Here is a 25,985-nt window from a genome sequence, read left to right as displayed (position 1 = left end):
ACCACCTAGCAACACCTTAGCAACCATATCCATATCAGTGGAAAAAACTCAATTTATCTGCTTTTCAAAAAAAATTTAAAAACCCGAAATAAACCTTAAACTATTTAGACAACATCTTAAACAAGCTAGTGATATAAGATACCTAGGAGTATGGTTTGACTGTAAGCTTACCTCACAGAAGTTAACCCCCGCTTTTGGGCAGCCCTCTTCTGACCTCTTTATGCAGCCAGAGCCGTCCTGGGAGAAGCCTGCAAATACCCAGAGTTGGACCATGGGCCATATGACCACTCAACGCCGCAGCAGACATGGAGTCTCGTCCAGCCTGGCACCTCTTTGTGCTGAAAAAGGGATCATTTGTGCTGATGGGCTATCAACCAAGGCTGAACCTGGAACCGGGAGTCCCACGCGACACTTTTAACAGTGGAGACAGGGATCATTTGTCCCAATTGGGACTTAGCCAAGGCTGAACCTGAACCCGGGCGTCCCACGCGACACTTTTAACACAGAAGATAGGGATCTTTTGTCCCGATTGAAGCTATTTTTACCACACAGATAGAGGAATAATAAAGACACTGAACACCGTATGACCTTTATTGTTAAATTGTATAATATTTCTTCAGGAAGATTCAGAGTCTTCTGTTGCTTCGAGGGGGCGTTTCCCCTTTGAAGACTGCCATGGCAGCGTCCTCCTGCTAGTTCCCTCCTGAAAAAGAGACATAGAAAGGCCAGTTAGCTAACACCACACGTCCTGCTGTTGACGTCCATGCCAAAAAGGAACTGATTTACCAGGGGTGACCCGGGACTCTCTGTCCTCTTGCACCCCTTCCTTGTGTGGCGTTCTCTGCCTGCTACCTCCTCCTCCTCCTCCTCCACAAAGGCCCTCTCGAAGAGTCTGCTTGAGAGGGCCGAGGTGAAGTGCGTATAACTTAACTGAGGTTGAAGTGTCATGACACAGGAATTGCGCCACCTTCCTGCGATCCTCGGAAGAATGTGAATTCTTTGCCTGCGTCAGAGACAGACAGACAGAACCTTTTTGGGGTCAAAGCCGCTGGCAGTCATGGGGGTCACAGGGGGGGCACTGCATAGATACTCACGTGCGTCGCGATGGCAGTGCGGACGTCAGTGAAGGTGGGCTTGCCGGGAAGCCCCATGCTGGTCCACGCAGATTAAAAATATTTGTTCAGGGTTCGACAGGGACTGGCTCTGGAAGTAAAAAAAAATAATAGGAGGCCTGGCTCCCCCCGGGCAGGCTAGCCCGCAGCTGCAAGAACCTCCGGAACAAGCTGTATTCTTCCTTGTTGAGAGACAACTGGACCGCGCCGAATGTTCTGTTTGTCTTATGCGTGGTGATCTGGACAAGTAGAGAGAAGATGAGTGAGTGCATACCACGGGTGGCCCCCACCCGCAGAGTTACACTCACGTTAATGACCTCCTCGACCTCATGGCTGGTCAGGTTCTGGAAGACCCCACAGCGATGGCCTGTGATGGAGGTCAGGTAGCTGGTCAGAAAACCATGGAAGCGCCACTGCTGCCTGGTGTCTGGGTTGGACTTGAGGCCATCTGATGGAAGGCAGTAAGTTACGAGAGGGATTAGACTTTTCCAACATACCTTGTTACACCATGAATGGTTTAACTTAGCAATAGCCGCAAGGCAAAAAGATAATCTCTGCTCCGGGGTGCCAGCAGCTCTCGGTCAAACGAGCCACGTCAGCGTACCCCCCTTCTCTGTTCGGGGGTTAAGGGGGGGTACACTGACGTGGCTCATTTGACCAAGAGCTGCTGGAGCAGAAGAGGGAAGAACGGAAAGGTCAGCATTTCCACAAGTGGTGGTGGAACCGAACACTCGGGCAGGGATTTTTCCTCCAGCGGTCTGGTGACAGCATAACAGGGTGGCTTTGGAGATCAGTCGGCCTTCTTTCGCCTGCTTTGTTCTTACCTTGTGTACCACGACGCGGTGGCGCGTATGCCGCGAATGAGAGCTCGAACCTCCCTGCGAATCAGCACCAGGGTGGTGCTGGAGAGGCGGCAGGAGGCCGGCGGGGTTTCAGAGAGATAATCTAGGAACTGCGCGACGTTCTTCAGGTAGTGTTGTCTCGTGGGTTCAGCCATGCCCGTTTGGCCCAGCAGAGCGGACCAGGCTCGGATGTGCGCCAGCTGGTTGAGAAAAGACAAGGTTTCTGGGTCCGCATGGCCTTTCGCCATGTAGCCTAGGAAGGCCTTGACCCTTGCCAGTTTGGAGGCGATGTTGTTCCGTAGACGGCCGGTGGGCTCGCTTCCCAATTGGAAACTCTCGAACTCTTCCAAAAGTAAGTCTGCAGAATGGGGACCAGGGGCCAGGTCGGGGGATGGTGCCGGCGGTGCAGGAGACGACCTTGCCCGCCTCCTCTTCCTCCCCTCTTCCCCCCTCCTCAACTATCGATAGCGGCGGGCGAATTCGAGTTGGGTGGACCTCACCTTGTCCACCTGCTTGCTGAGGTCTGAGAGCTGGGACTGTATGCACTCTGTAGCGAGCCTGCAGCGGGGGTCGGCGCACGGATGCTCGGATTCCGGGCCGTCTGGTTCCTCTTCTGAGGACGACGCCAGCTGAGACACCACGGGTACCGTCGGTTGAGTGGACTGCAACCACCGCAACTCTCGAGTCACTTTCTGACGCTTTGCTCTCCCCATGGCCTCTTTCCTGGAGCTCGGCGTGCTGCTTCAGGTGTCTGTCTAGGCGGGCCGGCGTCCTTCGACAGCCGGCCACCGGGCACACCATCTTCCGCGTGTCCACGCGGCCAGCAGCGAGCGCCAGCAAAAGCTTCTTCTCATCCGAGTTTGACACCTTGTGGACCGCGGACATGATGTTACAGTCTCTGTGAGCTCATCCAGCTCTGTGGCTGCAGCTTCAAAAACACTCCAGTCAGTGCATTCAAAACAGGCTTGTAAGCTCTGTGTCGTTGGTCCATCTCTTAACAGACCTTAATATTGGTTTAAGTTTTTGCCTGTAAGTTGGTTAAGATGAACCAGGCAGTGGTCGGAGAGTCCTAGAGCTGCTAGAGTCCTAGAGTCCCTATGCATCCTTTATTGTGGTGTAGCACTGGTCCAAAATGTTATTGTGTCTGGTGGGCATGTAATGTGCTGTTTGAATTTAGGCAGCTCATGTCTGAGTTTTGCCTGATTAAAGTCACCAAGAATGATAAAAACAGAGTGAGTCCAGGTGTTGTTGTTCTGTCTCTGTGATCAGATCAGCCAGCTGTTGCAGCGCAGTCCTCACGTGTGTTTGCGGTAGAATGTAAACACAGATGAGAATGAACGAGGAAAATTCTTGCGGTGAATAAAACGGCTTACAGTTAATGAAAAGCACTTCCACATCAGGACAGCACATCTTCTTGAACAGAGTTACATCCGTACACCACCTTCTGTTGATGTGCGTTTTACCTGTTGACTCCGTATCACAATCTGCTCTGTACAGCTGAAAGTCCGGTACAGCTAAAAGGTTCCGCTGTCCGGAATGGCTTCGTTTATCCAGGTTTCCGTGAAACACAGCGCAGCAGAGTGACTCCTTGTCACCCCAGTAACCCAGGACAACGTCCACTTACAAGTGAGTGAATCCCAAGGACGTCACTGAAGCGGAGTCACCAAACAATCAGGAACACTGTGTATTGTTGAGGCCAGTCGGCGAAGGAAACTCAAACAAATGTTGTCTCTTGCTGATCTGGTGCAAATTGATCTTAAGCAGTTAAAGATAAGCCAAATCTGCATTTGTGGTTTCTCAGGTGTGATTCTAAGATCTAGTAATAAGAGCTAAAATTAATTTGGGACTGTCAATCAACTAATTTTGCACAACCACCAGAATTGAGAACCACTGCTCTGAGGTACTCAAAATAACTATCATACTCAAAATGAATTGCCTTCCTAAAGTTACTTCTCTACTTCAGTATATCCCTGTAAATATTTCTTTACAATATTTAAAACAGTTTAATAATTTAGTCAATTAATTTCACTGGAACAATAAGCCTCCTTGGTTGCATAGGAGTACATTTGATAAAATTTGATACAGTTGATAAAAAGGAGTTGGGGCTTCCTGAGTATTTATTTCATTATTACGCCTTCAGTCTGAGACATCTCGCGCACTGGTCCATCCCTCCTGAGAGAGCTACATCTTGGTTTATGGTTGAACAGATATAATAATTTTTACTGACAGAATTTTAGGTGCAGGCTAGGACTGTCTCTGCCATTTGCAGATAATGTTGTTCCTTTTGGCTTCATAGGACATGGACCTTCGGCATGCAGTGGGACGGTTTGCTGCTGAGTGTGACATGGCAGGGAAAGAAACAGCACCTCTAAGTCAGAAACCATGGTGCTTGACTGAAAAAAGGTGGCCATCTCCAGTTTAAAGGAGAGTCCTTACCCCAGATGGAGTTCAAATATCTGCATTTTTTTATGAGGAATGGAATGTGAGATTAAAAGACGGTTCAGTGCATCGGCAGCAGTAATGCAGTTGATGTGATTGTCTGTTGTGGTGAAGGAGCTAAGACGAAAGGCAATGTTCTGAATTTACCGCTCAATCTAGGTTCCTGCTCACACCTATGGTCATGACCGAAAGGACAAGATCTCGGATTCAACCGGACACTATTTGCAAAGTGTTATGACCCGCTCGTTTGAGTCGCAACATAAAAGAAAGATGAGCCAACAAAATAGCCTGAATGCAAATTATTTATTATAAAATGTCACTCATAGAACAATCAATCAAAGCTACCAACAAATGTCTAGGGATAATAATGAAGATAAAGAACTTAGGATATAATCACAACACTTTAACTACATGACATAAGTAATGCAAAACAAAACCATAAGGTTAAAGAGTCAATGAGATGACAGGTCTTGGCATGAACTCTCGAGTAGCCACAGTGCCCGGAGTAGCTAGCTACAACTTTTATATACCCATTGATAAGTAATGCAGGCATCCAATCAGGATTTACCACATACTCCAATCTGGAGTCTTGGGATCATCACACTGTATTAATATTGTAAAACTTAATACCTGTCGCTCTGCCTAAATCATCAAATATTCATCAAGTTTGTATTCTACTCAAACAAGTAAATGTAGTAAACTAGAAAAAATCTTGAACCTTAAAGTAAAGAAACTTTACTAATAAAAGATGCAACACAGGACAATTGAATGGGCTTTCTAAACTTGAGGCCATGTTATACTGAAAACTAACCGTCCTGGAGCTCCACCTTCTTTGTTGTGCAGTGTCTTCCCAGTGATTTGTTTCTCATTCAGGGAGTCAGACAGAGAACATCATCCAAAACAAACTGTTCTTCTCTCAGCCGCCACTATTGTGTTTACGGTAAACGCGAGGAGCGCAACACATTTACAACCCCACCTACTGCAGTGTAGGAGTGTTGGAAAACAGTATACTGTCACTCAGCCTTTTCAAACATTATTCAGACATGAAACATCCTGTGCACATGAGAAAATATTTTGCTGCATTCATGTTATGTGTGCAACTTTTTGTCCATGTGTTTCTTAAGCTGCACCGAATAAGCGAAACTCTGTAGACACTGATCAGATCTGTACGGTTTTTCTCCAGTGTGTTTTCAGATGTGTTCACTGATTAAACCTCTTGTCACAGTGTGAACACTTGTACGGTCTCTCCAGTGTGAATTGTCTGGTGCAGTTTAAATTTTGTAGCTGTAATAAAAGTCTTCTCACACTGAAGCACATATACTCTTTCACACCAGTGTGGATCTTCGTGTGTTCATTAAGGTTTGCTGATCGGTTGAAACTCTTTCCACACTGAGTGCATGTGAATGGTTTCTCTCCAGTGTGGGTATTCATGTGTTTATTAAGGTCTGATGAGTTGCTGAAACTCATCCCACACCGAAGCTGCGGTCACACTAGAGTTTGAGCATGCAAAATTCTGTTGTACGGTGCTGCAAAAAGGGGCGGAATTAAACAAGATGATTAGACATTAAAAAGTGAGCGATTGGTCCATAATTTAATTTGCTGTCCAGCGAGGTCATGTTTTGAACTTCGATTGGTCTCACACAGTCAAGTGATGCAATTTTGCAGGTCAGAGTTCACCAAGCTTGAACTTTGCAACGCAGTGAACTGTGAAACTTGATGCACGAATTTGTGTTTCCGGTCTGATGCATTCGCGTGCACATAAATGGAAGTCTATGGAGAGAAAAGTCCAGTGTGACCACAGCTTAAGTGCAAGTGAATGGTTTCTCTCCACTATGGATCCTCATGTGTTGATTAAGGTGTGATGAGCATTTAAAACTCTTCCCACACTGAGTGCATGTGAATGGTCTCTCTCCAGTGTGGCTCGTCATGTGTAGATTAAGGGATGGTGATTGGCTGAAACTCTTCCCACATTGGGTGCATGTGAATGGTTTCTCTCCAGTGTGGATCCTCATGTGTAGATTAAGGGATGATGATTGGCTGAAACTCTTCCCACACTGAGTGCAAGTAAACGGTTTCTCTCCAGTGTGGTTCATTATGTGTAGATTAAGGGATGATGATTGGCTGAAACTCTTCCCACACTGAGTGCAAGTGAATGGTTTATCTCCGGTGTGGATTCTCATGTGTTGATTAAAGTTGGCTGATTGGCTAAAACTCTTCCCACACTGAGTGCAAGTGAATGGTTTCTCTCCGGTGTGGATTCTCATGTGTTGATTAAGGTGTGATGAGTGGCTGAAACTCTTCCCACACTGAGTACATGTAAATGGTCTCTCTCCAGTGTGGATCCTCATGTGTTGATTAAGGTGTGATGAGCATTTAAAACTTTTCCCACACTGAGTGCATGTGAATGGTCTCTCTCCAGTGTGGCTCGTCATGTGTAGATTAAAGTTTGTTGATTGGCTGAAACTCTTCCCACACTGGGTGCATGTGAAAGGTTTCTCTCCAGTGTGGATCCTCATGTGTTTATTAAAGTTGGCTGATTGGCTGAAACTCTTCCCACACTGAGTGCAAGTGAATTGTTTCTCTCCAGTGTGGCTCATCATGTGTAGATTAAGGGATGATGATTGGCTGAAACTCCTCCCACACTGAGTGCAAGGGAATGGTTTCTCTCCAGTGTGGATCCTCATGTGTAGATTTAAGTTTGATGATTGGCTGAAACTCTTCCCACACTGGGTGCATGTGAATGGTTTCTCTCCAGTGTGGACCTTCATGTGTAGATTAAGGGATGATGATTGGCTGAAACTCCTCCCACACTGAGTGCAAGTGAATGGTTTCTTTCCAGTGTGGATCTTCATGTGTAGATTAAGGGATGATGATTGGCTGAAACTCCTCCCACACTGAGTGCATGTGAATGGTTTCTCTCCAGTGTGGATCATCATGTGAATATTAAGATTGCCTTTTCTTCCAAAACTCTTTCCACACTGCGTGCAGGTGAAACGATTCCTGTCTCTCCTTTTCAAAATACTTTCAGTCTGTAAATTAGTTTTTTCCTCAATTTTGACATGATCTTCCTCCTCTTTCCTCATCTCATTATCTTCAATTAGCTCTGAAATAAATAAAAATTATTAGTTTTCATTAAGTCTTAAAAACTCTCATCAAAAGCTGAAAAGTGAAAAGACACTGGAAACATTGGCTACAATGTAAATTGTGCCAAAAGACACTTAACATAGAAGTTATAGTAAACTGAAACTGTGTCAGTCCAGTTTTCAGAGTTTCTTACATAATTGATTATAAAAGTTATTTTGGTCATATTGATAAGACACAGCTTTAAAAAGTGTAGAAGTCCATCTATTAGCCCAATGATGAAACTAACAGCATGGTCTAATGTTAAATGCATGGAAGCCTTTTCTAGTGCTTCTGAAAAGAATTTTGTTATTTATTAGAATTTATTTTTATTCATTTTTTAGCTCAGAATTTAATCTGACTTAATCTGAAGTGTTGTAAAATGTAGACCGTTCTTACAATTAGAAATACAGATCACATTCATCATTTATGACTTAATTTAGAGTTTTGATTTATATCTGATTCTTTACTCTTCAGTTGTACGTTCATTAGGGACCAAACGCTGCTCAGAGTTTAATGCCCCAGTTTTGCATGTCTTCCCATGGACAGTATGTCGACACTCTGAAGTTAGTCAGAGGGTGCAGGATTAACTAATATTCAAATAGACTGGTTGCAAACTGCCCACTCATCCTAAAAAAAGTCAATTTAGCCAATCCCATGCAACTTGCTAAAATCAGCGATTAGATGATTAAAGATCGCCATGCTGTCGTGCCACACTGCTCCGTACAGTCAAATGTGCCTTTAAAATCAAAAGTCTAATCATGTCGAATCATAAAGGTAGCGCAGCCTCTACTTAATCCACTGGATATAAAAAGATTTCAGGAGAATTCAGAATGAGTCAAAACTGAACATTTTATTTGTCAGGTAAAATTGTATTATGCAAATTACACAATAAAACAATCAGAAAGCCACTTCAGAGCTGATACTGTAAAAATACAGCATCCATTACTCAAAGATATGAAGGATTTGGATTTCTACCTTCCAATCAGTCTCAGCATGGATCAACATTTATCCTTTTCTCATCATCCTGTTTCTCATTTTTATCAAAGACGATTATTGAATAATAAAATTAACATATTGCTTAATATAGGAATGTTCAGTGCATCTGCCTGTCTCTTTGTAACTATTTTCAGGAGCCGCCAAACTAGGTCAGAGGTCACGGAGACCTCGAGTGTAACTGAAGGGCTGAAGACTGGAAGCAACTGTTTCTATAGTTATTTCTATGAGTTAATACTATCTAAAATGTCTTAAGTGATTTTGCAATTTTTACGGTTAATTATTTTAAAGTGATTCTACTTTTTATTCAAGATAGACTTTGTGTAGTAAGAATATAACTGCCTGAATGTAGATTACACCGGTTTTTAACCAGTTTTGATAAAGACGGCTGAGAGTACACAGCCTTGGGTAAGAAACAGTTTGTACTTTAAGAGTATGTGTTCTATTTTATTGTGGAACCGTTTCACAGGTCTGGAGTCAGCTCTAAACAGTCTGGTGGATGTCTGACCTTTATGCTTGAGATACTGTTCAGAATTGTACGCACGCACCCCACGTGGGAATTTTCCAAGTCTATCTGTGTTTTAACCAATTAGGTTAGAACACCTCTATGAATGACATAGTTGATGTTATGTGAGAGTATAATTGTTATTGATTTGTGAAAGTAAGGCAGAGCGGCCTAGGAACTAGGGTTACCACTTTTAATACAAAAAAATAAGGGACGCATACTGCAGTGGTGGCCACATCCCCAATCACAGGCTCAATAGCATGACAGTGGTGGTAAATCGCAACTTAAAATATGTTTTCAGGAAAGTGAAAACTTGGACTTTAAAATAAACTTTTGTTGAAATCTGTGTAAAAAGATGCAGTCAGTCTTTCTCTATTACAACTCTGCAGCACTAACTCTGCAGCACTAATATAGCCAACACAATCTCACGGCAATTCGTAACTTTTTGATTTAGCGGCTAATTCGTACGATCTATTTCGTACAATTTAGTACGATTTGCTCATCCCACAATGACGGTTGGGTTTAGGGGTGGGGTTAGGTGCCATGCCTCCTTTTTAAATTCGTACAATTTTGTACGACTGAATTCGTACAAATTCGTACAAAGTAGCCACTAAACTGACAAAACGTAAAATACTTACATTTTCTCGTGAGATCAGGCTGATATAGCTGATGTTATGTTTAATAGTGTGGTACACCTGAGTTAACTCAGCTGCTGTAACCTAGAGAAGAGGAGAACATACTAATAAACCTAATTTTAAAGGGTAGAATTGATAACAGATTTTGGCTAAAACATTTGTCATTATTTGCAGTAACACCTATCCAAACATGGAAACATGGCTTGATAACAGTTTCTAACACTCTGCGGTACTTTTGCAGTCGCTTGCGTTTAAACTCTGAAACTTTCAGATGCGGGGGTTACCTGGAGAAGCATCTGCCATTACTCTCTGTCAAGACTTGACAGACTCAGCTTAAAAGACCCGCCCTCCTCACTGGACAAAGATCAATCAAACTAATGATGACATTAGTATTAACCAATCAAAAGTAGGAAATGAGGCATCTTCATAAAATGTGTGTGGGATGATTTGCATGAAAAGCTACTTTAAAAATATGATAAATATGGGACAAAACCCATCCCGTATTGATTTAAAACGGGATGCCCATTTTCTTTCTCAAATATGGGATGATTCTGTATTTTAAGGGACAGGTGGCAACCCTACTAGGAACTCATTGCGATTGTTGAAGCTGCAAACTATCTTCAGTAAACTTTATTTATTTAAAATCTCTGACTCTGGCTATTTTTCATCTGACAGACTGGTCATTCTTTGGGTTAAAACTAAATTACCCCTACAGATAAATCAAAGAGTTAGAGATGCATAACTGACCAGAGAAGTATGTTGCAGCATAAGTCACAGAGATGCTGCAACGAGGTGTCTTGGCTACAAGATCCCAATGATATTTGTCCACATTTCCATTAAATACTCAACTCAGAACAAGTAGCCATAAATTAAAGATAATAGAAGCGTCACCGAGACTCTGCCAGGTGAATTTGAGAAGTTAACCATTTCTAATGATGGGGAGCATCTGGCAAAGATCTTATCAAAGCCAAAAAACAAATCAACATATACCAGTGAAATAGTACAGTGACATTAAGACCACTTTACCAATCACACAGAGACATTTAAGATGATCCCAACATGAATTTAGTGCTACAAGATACACCATATTAAAACCTTGGACATTTTATGTGAATGATCTGCTCGGATCAGAAGGTAACTTAAGAGTCGAGAAGGAGGGCTTGAGGTGAAAGGAGAAGGATGAACTTTCTCTTATTCCCCCCTGGTGAGGTGTAGTTCTGTGTTTCCAGCCTATTGTCAACTGTCTCAGGTTGATTTGAATAGAACAGTTAATCAGCCGGTTTCCTGATCTTCTTCTCAGATCAGAAAGTTTCTTGTTTTATTGTCAGGGTCTGATATTCTGGAGAGCAATCTTAAGCAATCTTTACAAAAGCTGTTAATGGCCTATTTTATACGTATATAATCATAACTACAACAGAATGTTTTTTTTCTAAAATGTGTAAAGCAGACAGGGAGTACTTGTTCATTCTGTGCCCGACTGGTAATCGCATCAGAAGAAAAAAGTTCTGGGGTAACAGCTGAACAAACAGCTGAATATTTGCCTCGCAGACATGAGACATATCTGTACAGCATCTGCAGATTTTTAAAAGCAATATTACCCTACTCAAGTATGCTGATGACATGGCTGTGGTTGGACTTATGGTCAAGGAAAAAGAGGAGCTAGAGAGGGCCTACATTAGCCGCGTTTCCACTGTCACTTCCGGGGTCTGATCGGGCCAAAGCGGGGCTTTCTCTGAGCCAGCGGCTGGCCTTTAACGGCCCGCCAAATACCTTGGGCCAAAGAAGGCCAGCTAGGGGTTCGGGCGGAGTGAAAGGAGAGGCGGACACTAGTTTTCCGATCGCACACAAGTACATGCAACAAACAAACAAATAAGGAAAAGAAACCATCTAGCCTCATAGGCTTGAGGTCTTTTTGCGTATGATCGCCCTGATGTTTCCCTTTTAAATGTTAGGCTGTTGCATAAAATAATAAAGTTTTAATTTATAAGAGACATTCTTTGCTGCGTCCACCTTGATGTTTCAATAACGCATAATAATCTTTACACCATATTAAAGACACAGCAGACAGTAAATGTTTTCGAGAGTTTTTGTCAAATTTAATAGGTGTGCTTGTGCGTGTTTAGATGCCTGTATGTGTGTGTGAGAGCGAGCAAAAGAGCGCTCCCTTTACAGCTTTGTTAATGCCGCGAGCAGCTTTTAATTTTTTTTTTTATTTTGTAGATAATACACAATATGAATACAACAGAAAGACATAAAACTTAAATTACGTGTCCACTTTTGTAGACTTAAAACAATAGTGTCATATCTAGATAAAATAGCCTAAGCTATATTGAAATAATTAAAATAAAATTACAAATATAATAAAATAAAATATATATAATATATAATAAAATCACATTAAATAAACAAACCAATATAAAACAGGGCCTGATAAAAGACCTGGTTCGCACTGGCCCGACAGTGGAAATGCGGCTATTGAGCACATAGAACATCTGGTGACATGGTGCGAAGAGAGTGCTTTGTCACTTAATGCCCTGAAAATTAGGGAACTAATTATAAGTAGGGAAGGGCAGCCTATATGTCATCCAGTTACTATTGAGGGTCAACATGTGGAGATTGTAAACAGTTTTAAGTATCTGGGAATTATTTTAGATAGTGGCTTAAATTTTGTTCAACACTCAGACTATATCTAAAAGAAGGTAACACAGAGACTCTTTCTTTTAAGAAAATTAAATAGTTTTAATGTTAGTAAGGGTATTCTGAGGAAGGTTTATACCAGTCTGGTTGAAAGTATTGTCTCCTATAATATTTCTTGCTGGTACAGACATCTTGGAGCTAGAAGCAAGTATAAACTTGCAAAGATCGTTAATATGGCTAGTAAGGACATAATGGAGCCCCAGAAGCAGCGTGTGGAACTGTAAACAAACCAGACCAGACGGAAAGCCTCACAGATAGTTCAGGACTCAACTCATCCTCTTTATTATGAATTTGAAAAGCTTCCTTTAGGTAGACAATACAGAGTACCCACAACAAAAACAAATATTTTTAAGAAATCTTTTATACGGTCTGCTATTACCATACTGAATAAATGACCATGAAGTAGATTATATGTCTAGGGTTGTGTGTTAGTAATCTGTGGTGTAGGAAGCTTTGTGTTTGTGCTCTGTGTTTTTGTATTTGTGATGTTTAAGAGGTCAAAATAAAATTTCCACACATGTGGATAATAAAGTTTTCTAATTCTAATTTTTAATCTGCATAAAGGCTGGAATGTGCACCTTTCCCCTTGTGTGCTGTTGGATCATTTTCATCCATTCTGGGGTAATTGTGAGGCTTAATTTGGCCAAAACTTTCTTTGTGTTTCAGCTAACCGACTGATATTTGGGGACATCTTATTTTGAAATTTTCTGGGAAAATATAATAAAATAAATAAATAAATGAACTCAATACACTCTGGGCAAATTTACTTCCTTTTCGTTATATTTATGGTCGTTTTTTTTTTCCATTTGGCCTCTATTATAACAACATTTTTTTGATTGCAAAGCCATGACAGCATATAATCATGCATTCATGATTATTGGTGTTTTCTGATTCTTGTTTAATTGGTCTCCACCCATAGGACAGCAAAAAGTAAATGGGTGAGAGTATAAAGGAGGAGGAGGAGGAGAGTTGAAGAGGGCAGTATTAAGTGGGGTGCGGAAGAAAGAGAAGCCGACTGAACTGTTGCAGTGTGGGGAAACGAGTAGAGAAACCAGGTCGAGACAAGCAGTAGAAACCTAACGACTGGCTGTGAGAAACAAAAAGTGAAAGTACGTATCGAAGCAACAGAGCAAAGACCGCTGTCTTGTTATTGAAGTGCTCGTTTCAACATACAGACTGGAGTATGTTTGCTTTCCAGGCCACCTATGGCTCTCACACAGACATTGACAGTTACACTTCCTCTGTTCTGGAATATATCAACACCACCATAGACAGTGTTACAACCCAGAAGCAAATCACCACATACCCGAATCAGAAGCCATGGATAAACAAGGAGGCCTCCTGCTGAATGCACGCAACACTGCCTTTAGATCAGGGGATGCACAGGCCTACAGCACTTCCAGGGTTAATCTAAAGAGGGGCATCAAAAAGGCCAAGCACTGTTACAAGCTAAAGCTAGAGGAGCACATTTCCAACTCTGATCCTCGGCGCATGTGGCAGGGCATCCAGGCCACCAGCAACTACAAACCCAGCCAGTCCACCCCCACAGCCACAAATGTCTCCTTCCTGAACGAGCTAAATGACTTTTATGCTTTCTTTGAAAGAGACAATAAAAAAACCCTACACCAGGATCACTTCCTCAACCGACCACTTACTTATCACACTCACCTCCTCAGAAGTCTACACCGCACCGAGTCGGATCAATGTGCGCAAGGCTGCTGGACCAGACAATATTCCTGGGCGCGTCCTCAAAGCATGTGCAGAATAGCTCGCTGAGGTATTCACAGACATTATCAACCTGTTGCTTAACCTAGCAGCTGTGCCAACATGCTTTAAAACCACCTCTATTGTGCCAGTGCTTAAACACTCCAGCCCAACATGCCTGAATTACTACCGCCCTTTAGCACTCACACCCATCATCATGAAGTGCTTCGAGCGGTTGGTCCTGGCACATCTGAAAGACTCTCTGCCATCCACACTGGACCCACATCAGTTTGCCTGCCGTGGCAACAGGAGCACAGAAGATGCCGTCTCCGTAGCACTGCACTCTGTCCTCACACACCTTCACAATAAAAACACTTATGCACGAATGCTGTTTGTTGACTTCAGCTCAGCATTCAACATTCTGAGGTCTGTTAGTCAGAAAGTCCATAACCCAGTTGCAGAGAGACCTGGATATCGACACATCTCTCTGCAACTGGGTTATGGACTTTCTGACTAACAGACCTCAGAATGTTAGATCAGGCCACATCTACTCCACCACCGTCACACTCAACACTGGTGTACCACAGGGCTGCGTGCTGAGCCCCTTCCTCTACTCCCTTTTTACCATCGACTGTAGGCCTGTGAACAGGTCCAACACCATCATCAAATTTGCAGATGACACCACAGTGATTGGTCTAATCAGCAACAATAATGACACTGCCTACAGGGAGGAGATACAGCATCTGGCCACTGGGTGCACCGACAATAATCTGCTGCTTAACACCAACAAGACCAAGGGGCTCATTGTGGACTTCAGGAAGGGACAAACAGGCTCGCATGATCCCATCCACAACAATGGGATGGCCATTGAGCCTGTCTCATCCTTCAAGTTCCTGGGGACCTACATCTCAAAGGACCTCTCCTGGACCACCAACACCTCCAGCCTGGTCCAGAAGGCTCACCAGCGCCTATTTTTCTTAAGACAACTTAAGAAGAACCAGCTTTTATCAGCTGTCCTTCTACCGCTGCACAATAGAAAGCATCCTGGCCAACTGCGTCACAGTCTGGTATGAAAGCTGTTCTGTTGCTGAACGTAAGTCACTGCAGCGGGTGGTGAAAACCGCCCAACGCATCACAGGGACCACACTGCCAGCCATAGAGGACATCCTCTGCCCCTCACTGACTCTTTTGTCTCCCCAATACACCCCCCACTCTCCTCTAACTTATACTCCTCACAATCACTGCACTGTTTAACATTTGCACATTTTCATTGCACTGATTCACTTATTTGAACTGTACATACCCACTGCACATGGACATTTGTAATTATGTACACATCCACTGTACATATACATTTGTAATTGTTTATCTATCTGCACACTTCTGATTATTAATAGCATCCTGTACATATATCCATTTATTGTAAATCTGTTCATAGCAATACAACCTGTATATAGTGTTCATAGTACATCCATCTGTAAATATCACCATAGTTTTTCTATAACTGCACTTTATAACTTATAGCTGTATCCTGCACTTGCTGCTATTGCACTGCTGGTTAGACCTAAACTGCATTTTGTTGCCTTGTACTTGTACATGTGTAATGACAATAAAGTTAAATCTAATCTAATCATTATTATTTTTCCCCGTTTTCAAATCGGATGAATCTTCTGGCCTGAAATCATTAGCATTTTTTTCCTTTCACTTTCATTTGAGTTGTAAGTGCTGAGAGTTTTGTGTTTCATTGTGATTATTGCTATAGTATTTGTTTTGGACTTCCGGTTGGAGCCGCGCCATGTGAAGATGCAAACTGTTGAGGTCCTCACGTGAAACTTAAAATTTCATTTAATATTGTTCTTATCCTAAATACTATTACCTTAAACCAACCTGTACTGGAAAATAAGTGTTTATAAGTGTATGAGTCTAGCTCTTCTGAGTGTAATTCAACTTAAATCAGGATGAATAAAGGCCAAAGCAACCGTAGGGAGGCAGAATCCACTACTAGCCTCCATGCTAATGCTAACCCCGAAGTGAAAGCTGCATCTAAAAAAAAGAGGCGGCTCCAGCGAGTGATAACAGTGCGGTCCATCAAGCGATTGGTGCACTAAAGGGCGATTTGATTGCTAAACTTAAAGAAAAGCCTGTTGCACAGTCAAATTAACTTTGCAATCAAATTGACCAGCTTCGGACAGAGTTACGCAATGCTGTGGAGCACATTAACGCCTGAGTGAAAGCAACGGGAGAGCAAGTGACTGGTCTGGAGTCTGTGTTGAGTGGATACTCCGACTCTTTTACTACCCTGGAAAAAGAGTTTAGTATCGTGAAAGGAGCTGGCTCTGCTGAGACCAAAGCGAAGATCTTGAGGAGAGGTCTCGCCGCTCAAATCTTCGCATTACGAGAGTTAAAGAAGGACGGGAGCATGGCAGACGCGTGATGTAATTTTTAGCTGGCATCCTGAAAGATACCCTGAACCTCGAGAAGACTCTACTTCTGGACTGGGCACACAGTACTCTACATGGCAAACCAGTGGACGACAAAGAAGCTCCACGCGCCTTCATGATTAAATGCCACTACTTTTCCGAAAAAGGGGATATTTTGAAGAAAGCCATTGAAATGAAGGCAATCATGACAGTACATTGGGCTGTCAAAGACAATACAAATGTTAATGTCACTCTCCGGTTAACTTTTAAATTACCACTATAGCACATGTTTGTTGTTGTTATTTCTAGTTCTCAAATATATTTTGTCAATAATAGGGTAGCTTTGTATAACAGGAGCTGTTCAAATTGTTTTGTTTTATACGTGAGGTCCCACATGGTAAGCTAGTTAAGAGTGGGAGTAGCTGGAAGTGTGTGCAAGTTTACACACAAGGTTTGAATTTTGTTGTTTCGTGTTTATAACTGTATGTGTGATCACCCCTTTTTTCTTTTTTCTCTTTCCTCCCTCTCCCCCACACATCCCCCTACATACAAAACCCACAGATACATTTCGGCTGCTACTGATAAATGTCTTTGACAGCCCTCCATAAAATGGGTGGCGTAAAGACAAACTTTACCAGTTGGAATGTGCGGGGGCTAAATCACCCAGTAAAACGAAACAAGGTGTTCGCGTATCTAAATAAGTTAAAATCTGATATTGTATATTTACAGGAGACACATCTGTTGAAAATAGACTATTCTAAACTTAATAGAGGAGGCTATACACAAATATATCATTCTAACTTCAATAGCAAAAGTAGGGGTGGTGCTGTACTCATATATAAGAATGTGCAGTTTGTTATGGACTCAAATCTGTTGGATAAAAATGGCAGATACGTAATAATCCAAGGAAAACATTTTAACATGTCTGTGGTCCTGGCCAATGTGTATGCTCCTAATTGGGACAATGTACAACTTTTCAGTGATTGTTTTCAATTATTCCTAGTCTCGACACACAATTTAATTTTTGGAGGCGATTTAAATTGTGTTTTGCACCCAATTTTGGACCGCTCTAGCTCTTAAAGTAATACATTAAGTCAGCCAGCACAATGTATTAACTCTTTCCTTCAGACATATGGTGTAAGTGACCCCTGGAGATTTAAATATCCATCTTCCAAGCAATTTTCCTTCTATTCACCTGTGCATCAAACCTATTCCAGGATTGACCATTTTTTCCTGGACAAGCAGTTATTTTCTCTTAATTTCAGCAGTAGAGTATGGTAGTATTGTTATTTCGGACCATTGTCCAGTCTCACTAAAGCTATGTTTTCCAGGCAATGTAATCCCCTCCAGGCAATGTAATCCCCCAACGTACATGGCGGTTTAACTCAAGACTTTTGGCAGATGACGATTTTGTAAAATTTATTGATTTATTGATAAATTTACTGCTCCTTAACACCACCAAGACCAAGGAGCTCATTGTGGACTTTAGGAAGGGACGAACAGGCTCACATGTTCCCATCCACATCAATGGGATGGCCGTTAAGCCTGTCTCATCCTTCAAGTTCCTGGGGACCCACATCTTAAAGGACCTTTCCTGAACCACCAACACCTCCAGCCTGGTAGAACCAGGTGTCATCAGCTGTCTTGGTGAACTTCTACCGCTGTACAATAGAGAGCATCCTGACCAACTGCGTCACAGACTGGTAAGGAAGCTGCTCTGTTGCTGAGCATAAGGCACTGCAGCGGGTGGTGAAAACTGCCCAACACGTCACAGGGACCACACTGCTGGCCATAGAGGACATCCAGAAGAAACACAGTTCTGCGCCAAGCATCCAGAACTGTCTACCTTTTGATCTCTGCCACTCACTAACTCTTTTGCCCTCCTAATACACCCCCACTCTCCTCATAACTTATACTCCTCACATTCACTGCACTGTTTAACATTTGCACATATTCATAGCACTGATTCATTTATTTGAAATGTACATACCCACTGCACATGGACATATGTAATTATGTACACACCCACTGTACATATGCATTTGTAATTATGTTTATCTATCTGCACACTGATTATTAATAGTAATCTGTACACATATGCATTTATTGTAAATCTGTTCATAGCAATACAACCTGTATATAATGTTTATAGTACAACCATCTGTAAATATCCCCATCTTTTTTCTGTAACTGCACTTTATAACTTATACCTGCATCCTGCACTTGCTGCTATTGCACTCCTGGTTAGACCTAAACTGCATTTCATTGCCTTGTACTTTTACATGTGAAATGACAATAAAGTTGAATCTAATCTAATTACTAATCAACAGGGAATTAATGATCAATTAAAAAACTTCTATAAAACTTTTTACAGCTCTTAGGTAAACTAAATTGAACGTATTGAGAGCTTTTTTAATTATTTATAATTACCATCCCTCTGTGATTCAGATCAGTTGGCATTAGAAGGAAAATAACACCTTCTGATATTGAAAATGCGATCAAAAAATTGAAAACCGGAAAAACACCAGGCCCTGATGGCTTCCTGGCCAAGTTTCATAAGAAGTTTCTGTGAAGCTCACACCCCTGTTGTGCAAGGTATTTGCTGAAACTCTTGTCTCAGAATCACCCCCCCCCCCCCCCCCCCCCCATGACATCAGCTGTTATAACAGTACTTCTTAAAAAGGATAAGTTTCCACTTAAATGTGAATCTTATCGTCCGATCAGCTTACTCTGCTGTGATTATAAGATCCTGGCTAAAGGGCTGACAATCAGAGTGGAGTCAGTCATGAGAAAGATAATTCACCCAGATTTTATTGTTGGAGACAGTTATCTTACAATCTTCGTCACTTTTTTAATATTATTTATTCACCTAAAAATAATACCAATCTAGAGGTCTTAATTTCTTTAGATGCCTATAAAGCATTTGATAGAACAGAGTATATCTATTTATTTACAGCGCTTAAAAATTTTGGTTTTAGGCCTGGATTCTATTCCTGTGTTAAAATTATATATTCCAGGCCCCAAGCATCCATTTGAACAAATAACATAATTTCTAAACGCTTTCCACTCTTTAGGGGAACGAGACAGGGCTGCCCTCTGTCCCCTCTGCTCTTTGCCATCGAACCTCTTGCAACCATATTAAGGGACTCAGATGGCTTGCAAGGAATTTTCAGAGAGGGACAATAACATAAACTCCTGCTATATGTGGATGATCTTATTTTTCTGTCAAATCCAGATACATGTATTCCAAAAGCTCTTACAATAATTTCTGGAGACAAAGTCAATCTAACAAAGAGTCACTTTTTCCCTATCAATGATAGAGCACAGCAAATGTCCTTCCAATCCTTTCTATTGTCAGTACGCCCTGATAAATTTGTTTATCTGGGTGTGAGTGTGACACGCAAATATAAGGATTTGTTCAATAATAATGTTAAAAAGACATTAGACAAAGCCAAACGAGACATGACGCGGTGGTCAACCCTTCCTTTATCTTTGGCTGGAAAGATCAATTCCATTAAAATGAAAATACTACAAAGATTTCTGTTTCAGACTGTGCCTGTTTTTATTCCCAAGTCATTTTTCAAGGAGTTGAATAATTGTATTTCTACATTTCTCCGGGATAAGAAAATTTCTAGCATAAGAAAGGAATTCTTGGAAAGAAAGAAGGTAGAGGGTGGATTGGCAATGCCAAATTTCCTATACTATTATTGGGCGGCCAATTTACACGAACTGATATTCTGGTTTTCCAACATCTGTAATGATGAGGCCCACTTTGGTTACTGATGGAACAGCACACGTCTAATCCAGTGTCTTTACACTCACTACCTTGTGCTTCGATTCCAGTGAGTAAACAATATTCTACAAATAACCCAGTTATTAATGGATCACTCAGAATATGGTCACAATTCAGACTTCACTTTAATAATAAACAAGCATTGCCTTCTGCTCCCATTTTGTTAAATCCGTTATTTCCTCCCTCTCTTATAGATTCAGCATTCCAATTATAGTCTAGGAAGGGAGTTAAGTGTGTTAAGGACCGGTTTAAAAATGCCATATTTATCTCATTCAACAGTTAAGAACAGACATTGAGATTCCCCAGTCTAATTTTTTAGGTACCTTCAGGTCCGTAGTTTCATTAAAAAACACTTCTCTCCTTCACTAAACCAACCAGAAGCATGCTGGATAGATGAATTGGTAAATATGGACCCATATCAAAGGGGTATGATGTCCATGTTATATGAAGTGATCCAAAAAACTGCCTCCCCTTCCCTAAATTATATAAAGCAAAAATGGGAAGACAAACTGGGACTAGAAATATCAGATACAGCCTGGCAATATGCCATAGAACTGGTACACTCATCTTCTGTATGTATTAGACATGGTCTTCTTCAGTTTAAGGAGCTTCATAGGCTTCACCTATCTAGGAGCAAGCTGGCAAAATGTATCCAGGGTGAGATTCATCTTGCCCCAGATGTGGTTTGGAGCCAGCAAATCTGAGTCATTTGTTCTGGGGATGCCCTAGATTACATAGATTTTGGACCAATATTTTTGGATCATTTTCATCTATATGTAATAAATATATGGATCCTAATACTTTGACCTCAATCTTTGGTACAGTGGCAGAAGAAATGTACCTGTCAGCTAATCACATAGAAATCATTGCTTTTTCTTCTTTATTGACCAGACGCCTGATTCTTCTCAGGTGGAAAAAAACAAACCCGCCATCCCACAAACATTGGATATTAGAAGTGTTATCACATCTTAAACTCGAGTACACCATCCGAGGCTCTACAAAAAAAGTTTTATGAGGTTTGGCAGCCTTTTCTATCCTACACTGAACACTCAGGGGTTATTTTTTCCCAATGTTAATTTGTTGTTCAATTAGCTTTAATTGTAATTAGTTACAGTACATGTCTCTATCGAAGGTCTGTGAATTTAAGCTAATTATTCATTAAAGAAGGACAAGCCATTCTCGTACGTGACTTTGTTCTTTGTGGGACTGAAATGTAGGCAATAGCTGTTTCCATCCAAAAATGTTAATTAAATTTATTTGCAAACCTGGAATATTGCATAAAACATGTGCGAATAAAGCAGGGTTTCCATCCAATGAATCAAAGAGAACAAAATCATAATTTCCTGATTAACTGGTGACAAATATCAACAGTAAAAACAGAATTTACTGCGGTAGGAGCTACATGAATCTTTTCTTTATTTAATAAATGATTTTCACCTCAGAGTACAATGCCGACACCCAAGCGCGTATTGGCGTTTGAAGCCATGAGATGCGGAGAACAGACACTCTTGACAAGCTCCAAATGCTCTGGAGGTCATAAATAATATAACAACATTAATACTGAAATGGTTAAGGGGTTTTAGAATGACCAAAACAACATTTCAGATGTTTTACAGTGTGCTCAGCCTGCTGGTTTGTCCATTCACACACATTTTCATCATCATATGATTTCTTATAACAAACCTCTTTTTAATGCACATACTGGAATTTGTTCAGTAAAAGTGCTTGTGTTGTTTACGTGAGTTTATCTTTTTTATCGAATAAAAAGTTTATCCTACTCAGTTATGCGCATGTTTTTTATGCCTATATTTCAAAAGTTATGTACATCATGACGTTTCCATCAACCGTCTTTAAAAAAGGAGAGGAGATCGACAGAAACTCAGAGTTTAGAGAATAAAACCTGCTACTGACCAGGTTAGGTTCACAGCGTAAGTTACCACGGTAACTGACTCTGAGTTAAAGTTACCTCTCTTTCAGAAACAGGCTTGACTTACCCTGCTTTCTAAAGTTTGACAAACCTGCCATTTCGAAACGAAAAACACAGAGTTTCTCTCATTTCAGGGTTAAAATACTTAGTTTTCACTTAACCTTCTTTCTGAAACAGGGCCCTGATCTCATATGCTATTGTTTTAGAACTTAGAGAAATGACCAGGAATAATCAACGGCTACTTGCTCTACAAACAAGTGTGTTCATGACTATACATACAAAGAAACACAATAAAATTAGAAAATACGACTTTGCAACAGGCGACGTGGTGGTGCAGTAGGTAGTGCTATTGCCTCACTGCAAGGAGGTCACTGGTTCGAGCCTTGGCTGGGTCAGTTGGCGTTTCTGTGTGGAGTTTGCATGTTCTCACCACGTTTGTGTGAGTTTCCTTCGAGTGCTCCGGTTTCCCCCACAGTCCAAAGACATGCGGTACAGATGAATTGGGTAAAGCTAAATTGTCCGTAGTGTATGAGTGTGAATGAATGTGTATGGATGTTTCCAAGATATGGGTTGCAGCTGGAAGGGCATCCGCTGCATAAAACATATGCTGGATAAGTTGGCGGTTCATTCTGCTGTGGTGACCCCAGATTAATAAAGGGACTAAGCCGAAAAGAATATGAATGAATGAATGAATGGATGACTTTACAACATCAAGCAGTATTAGGCATGGGCCAGTATAAGATTCTGACGATATGATAACCTTGAATAACAATATCACGGTTTTTTCCCCTTTGAACACAATATTTTTTTTTTTTGAGAAACTTTGAAAATATTTTGGAGCAGTAAACATGTCAGGCTGAATAATTCAAATGAATCATTGACTTCTGCTGTCTTGATTTGTTTCATAAACACAGATTTCTTTACAATTTAAAATGGCATCTTTATATATCTTTCCTGCTGGAGATACTGTTGTCCTGAAACACTTAAAACAGCAGCACAACACTGTTTTTACGATCTAAAAATTCATTCTTTAAAAAAGTCTCAAGCAAAAAAATCCCAATGGCGGCGCCTGCTGGTACATGAAGATTATGGTCAATATTCGGATAAACTTTACACTCAAATGTTTGCATATCATCAACATGCTGTAATCCATTACTTATCAGCAAAAGTCATTTAGACTAGTTTGTTGGCCAGCTGTAGTCAGTGCATTGCTAAACGTTATTGTTCCACTATAATTTGTTCGTTTTGCTTCATGTCCTCCCACAACATCATCATATAGATTAGAATTCTGTACAATGTTTTATAATAATTAATTATTTTAGTGTCCATTTCATTCAGCATATTTAAAATTCTGACATACTTTAAACCAGAATTTCTGCAGGTTTCACCAAGTTAAAAGCAAGACTTCTAAAGACATTTTTAAAACCATTATGAATGAAATTTTAGACTCATAAAAGGCTAAAGGCTAATAATACAATAATAAATGAATAATGAAAAAGACAATATTTTAAATATTTCTTAGCAAAAGATTTTAAATATTGTGTAAAAAAATAGCAAGCTATACTTGTATCCATGCACTTTTTTTCCAAAATAAACTTTATTTAAATAAAAAAAAATAAACAAATGTTTTAAAAACTATAATAAACTAAACCTGTGCACAACAATCTGTCAAGGTCGATGGCCTCAGCAGTAAATACATGGAGCACGTTTAAACAAATGTTATTGTGAGGAAAATAATTAAACCATTATGATAAATATAGTTAAAATGACCTTTTTGAATAAAAGTTGAAAGTTTTATTGAGATGGATTGTTGGTGATTGTATGGGTTTTGGCCAGATTGGGGAGCAAAACATGAACAAAGGAAAATGAAGACTTGTTTAAAAAAGATTTAAGACCTACAACACAATATTTCAGTAAATTTAAGCCTTTTTAAGACCCCACGGAAACCTGGTTTAAACACAATAGCCCTGGTAATTAGTTATTATAATAATGATGTAATTCTAACTCAGATACTATCTGTGAGAACTAGTAACAACTACTAGAAACAAGTTTAAACCCATAAAGAATTTGGAATTGTGATCAACGTGACATATGCAAATGGAAAGTACTAAGCCAACACTATCACAGTAATAGCAGATATCTTCTATGAGAATATTGTAGGTCAGATATCCTCAGCTCAGTTAAACTTTATTTAATTTATTGTTTTTATTAATTTTATATAGCGCCAGTGCCTAAGGATGCTTTACAAACAGTAGGAGAACAAGAAAAGCAATAACCTTAAGAAGGTAGAGAAAATGAGAGACTAATAATACATAAAAGAATGACAAAAGACATAAGAACAAGTAACATGAAAGAAGCTCATTCCTGTCTTTTAATGAGTGCTTATGTGCATTTAGGAGAACTAGGCAGCACACTCAGGGCTGCAAGATGGATTTAATTTAGTATTCTTATTATTAAAATATATCTGAATGAGGATCAAATGACTGAGTTGGTCTTTAAGAATGAAAATCAACCTGTTTGTTCCTGCAGCTCTTCCTGTTTGACTCTGAATGTTTCTTCAATCTTCACATCTTCACTTTCCTCTTTAATAAACGCCATCTTTATAACTGTGGAGATCAGTCGCTTCAGCAGGAGTTTTTCTCTGTGTTTGGACACTTTATCCTGTTTAAAATGAACAAAACAATGAACAGAAACAAAATAACTTCTCTTCAACACTTGCTTCAACAGTTTCTTTATATGAGAGAAATTAACAAAAAGAAATCAGGTAAAATGTTTCTTTAAAACAATTATTACACACTTTTTGTTACTTTATTCAAACAATAGCTCTCAGTTACTGGGAATAAAATAGTACTACGTTGTATAAAGGGTTAAAATATTATCTCCAACAACAGGAACATAATTTAGCATCGTATAAAAAACCTAAAACTACAGAACTATAAATTAAAATCGGTTTATATCTGTAAACGTTTTAAATCACAAACCTTTCTGCAGTTGAATCACAGCGCTGAAGCGGCGCCGCCTGATGACGTCACACGTCACGCCAAAATAAAAGTCTTTTTTTTTTGTTTGGCTTTTTTGCCACTTCTTCTTCTTCTTCTTCTTGTGGGGTTAATGGCGGTTGGCAGACCAACTTACATGGTGCATTCCCGCCACCTACTGGATAGGAGTGTGGAGCGCATAATGTAGGAAAAAGCATGGGAACAAAAGATTATATATATGAATGGAGGGGATGAGATTACCAGAGGGAAAAGCGAACAGGAAGGAGAAGATAGGAGGAAAATAAAAATAAATAAATCAAATTTAAAGTTTAAAATCTAAATAAATTTACAATTTCTTTATTTTGCTAAACTATTCTCAAATTCTATTAATCAATTTTGTTTCTTTTAAGTAATTAATTAATTGGAGTATTATTTTACCTTGATTTGCACCATTTCTTAATAAGGTCTGAAATGACAGATTATTTATCCCGTAAATGTTTAATCCTTTAATTAATTGACTTCTCCACATTTGTCACAGCAGCCTGTCTCATGCTTTCCTATTCTAAACTTATACTGGTTTAGCAAACAATGACCAACACGCAACCTAGTTATCACTACATCATTCCTTCTATTTCCAAACTTATTTCTAATAACACCCACACATCCTTGAATACTATGCATATGCCTGCCTTTTTCTCCATTTTCCCACTCCCTCTGCCATTTCCTACTTATTTCCTTTGCAATCATGCTTTTCATCTCTGACTTACTTATTTTTATTTTTATTTCTATTTGAGTATGTTGCAATGCTTTCTTTGCA

At 40.4% G+C, this 25,985-nt stretch overlaps 1 protein-coding gene across 2 annotated transcripts; it reads right to left on the bottom strand.

Moving 5' to 3' along the window:
- Positions 1–4,723: 4,723 nt before the first annotated feature.
- On the bottom strand, positions 4,724–25,227 carry LOC130222824 (gastrula zinc finger protein XlCGF57.1-like). Of its 2 annotated transcripts, XM_056455383.1 has the most exons (3): positions 25,172–25,227; positions 24,704–24,851; positions 4,724–7,496 (listed from the first exon to the last, which is right to left on the bottom strand). In XM_056455383.1, exons 2-3 carry the CDS (start codon positions 24,786–24,788, stop codon positions 6,196–6,198), a joined length of 1,386 nt encoding a protein of 461 aa, XP_056311358.1. In that variant the 5' UTR covers positions 24,789–24,851; positions 25,172–25,227; the 3' UTR covers positions 4,724–6,195. The 2 variants fall into 2 exon arrangements, with proteins under 2 accessions (XP_056311358.1, XP_056311359.1); XM_056455384.1 differs by lacking the exons at positions 24,704–24,851; positions 25,172–25,227 and adding an exon at positions 9,653–9,735.
- Between the last annotated feature and the right edge of the window lie 758 nt (positions 25,228–25,985).

The sequence above is a fragment of the Danio aesculapii genome, chromosome 4 (assembly GCF_903798145.1).
Source record: "Danio aesculapii chromosome 4, fDanAes4.1, whole genome shotgun sequence".
NCBI classification, from domain to species: Eukaryota; Metazoa; Chordata; class Actinopteri; order Cypriniformes; family Danionidae; genus Danio; species Danio aesculapii.
Note: the sequence above shows the minus strand (reverse complement) of the source record. Positions and strands in the feature narration are given on the sequence as shown.

Bases quoted from the DNA above. Each gene is read 5' to 3' on its own strand.
- LOC130222824 (XM_056455383.1), bottom strand. From the start codon at position 24,788: ATGGCGTTTATTAAAGAGGAAAGTGAAGATGTGAAGATTGAAGAAACA. The intron at 7,497-24,703 runs GTTGATTTTCAT...TATTTATTTCAG, and splicing joins AGAGCTGCAGGAACAAACAG to AGCTAATTGAAGATAATGAG.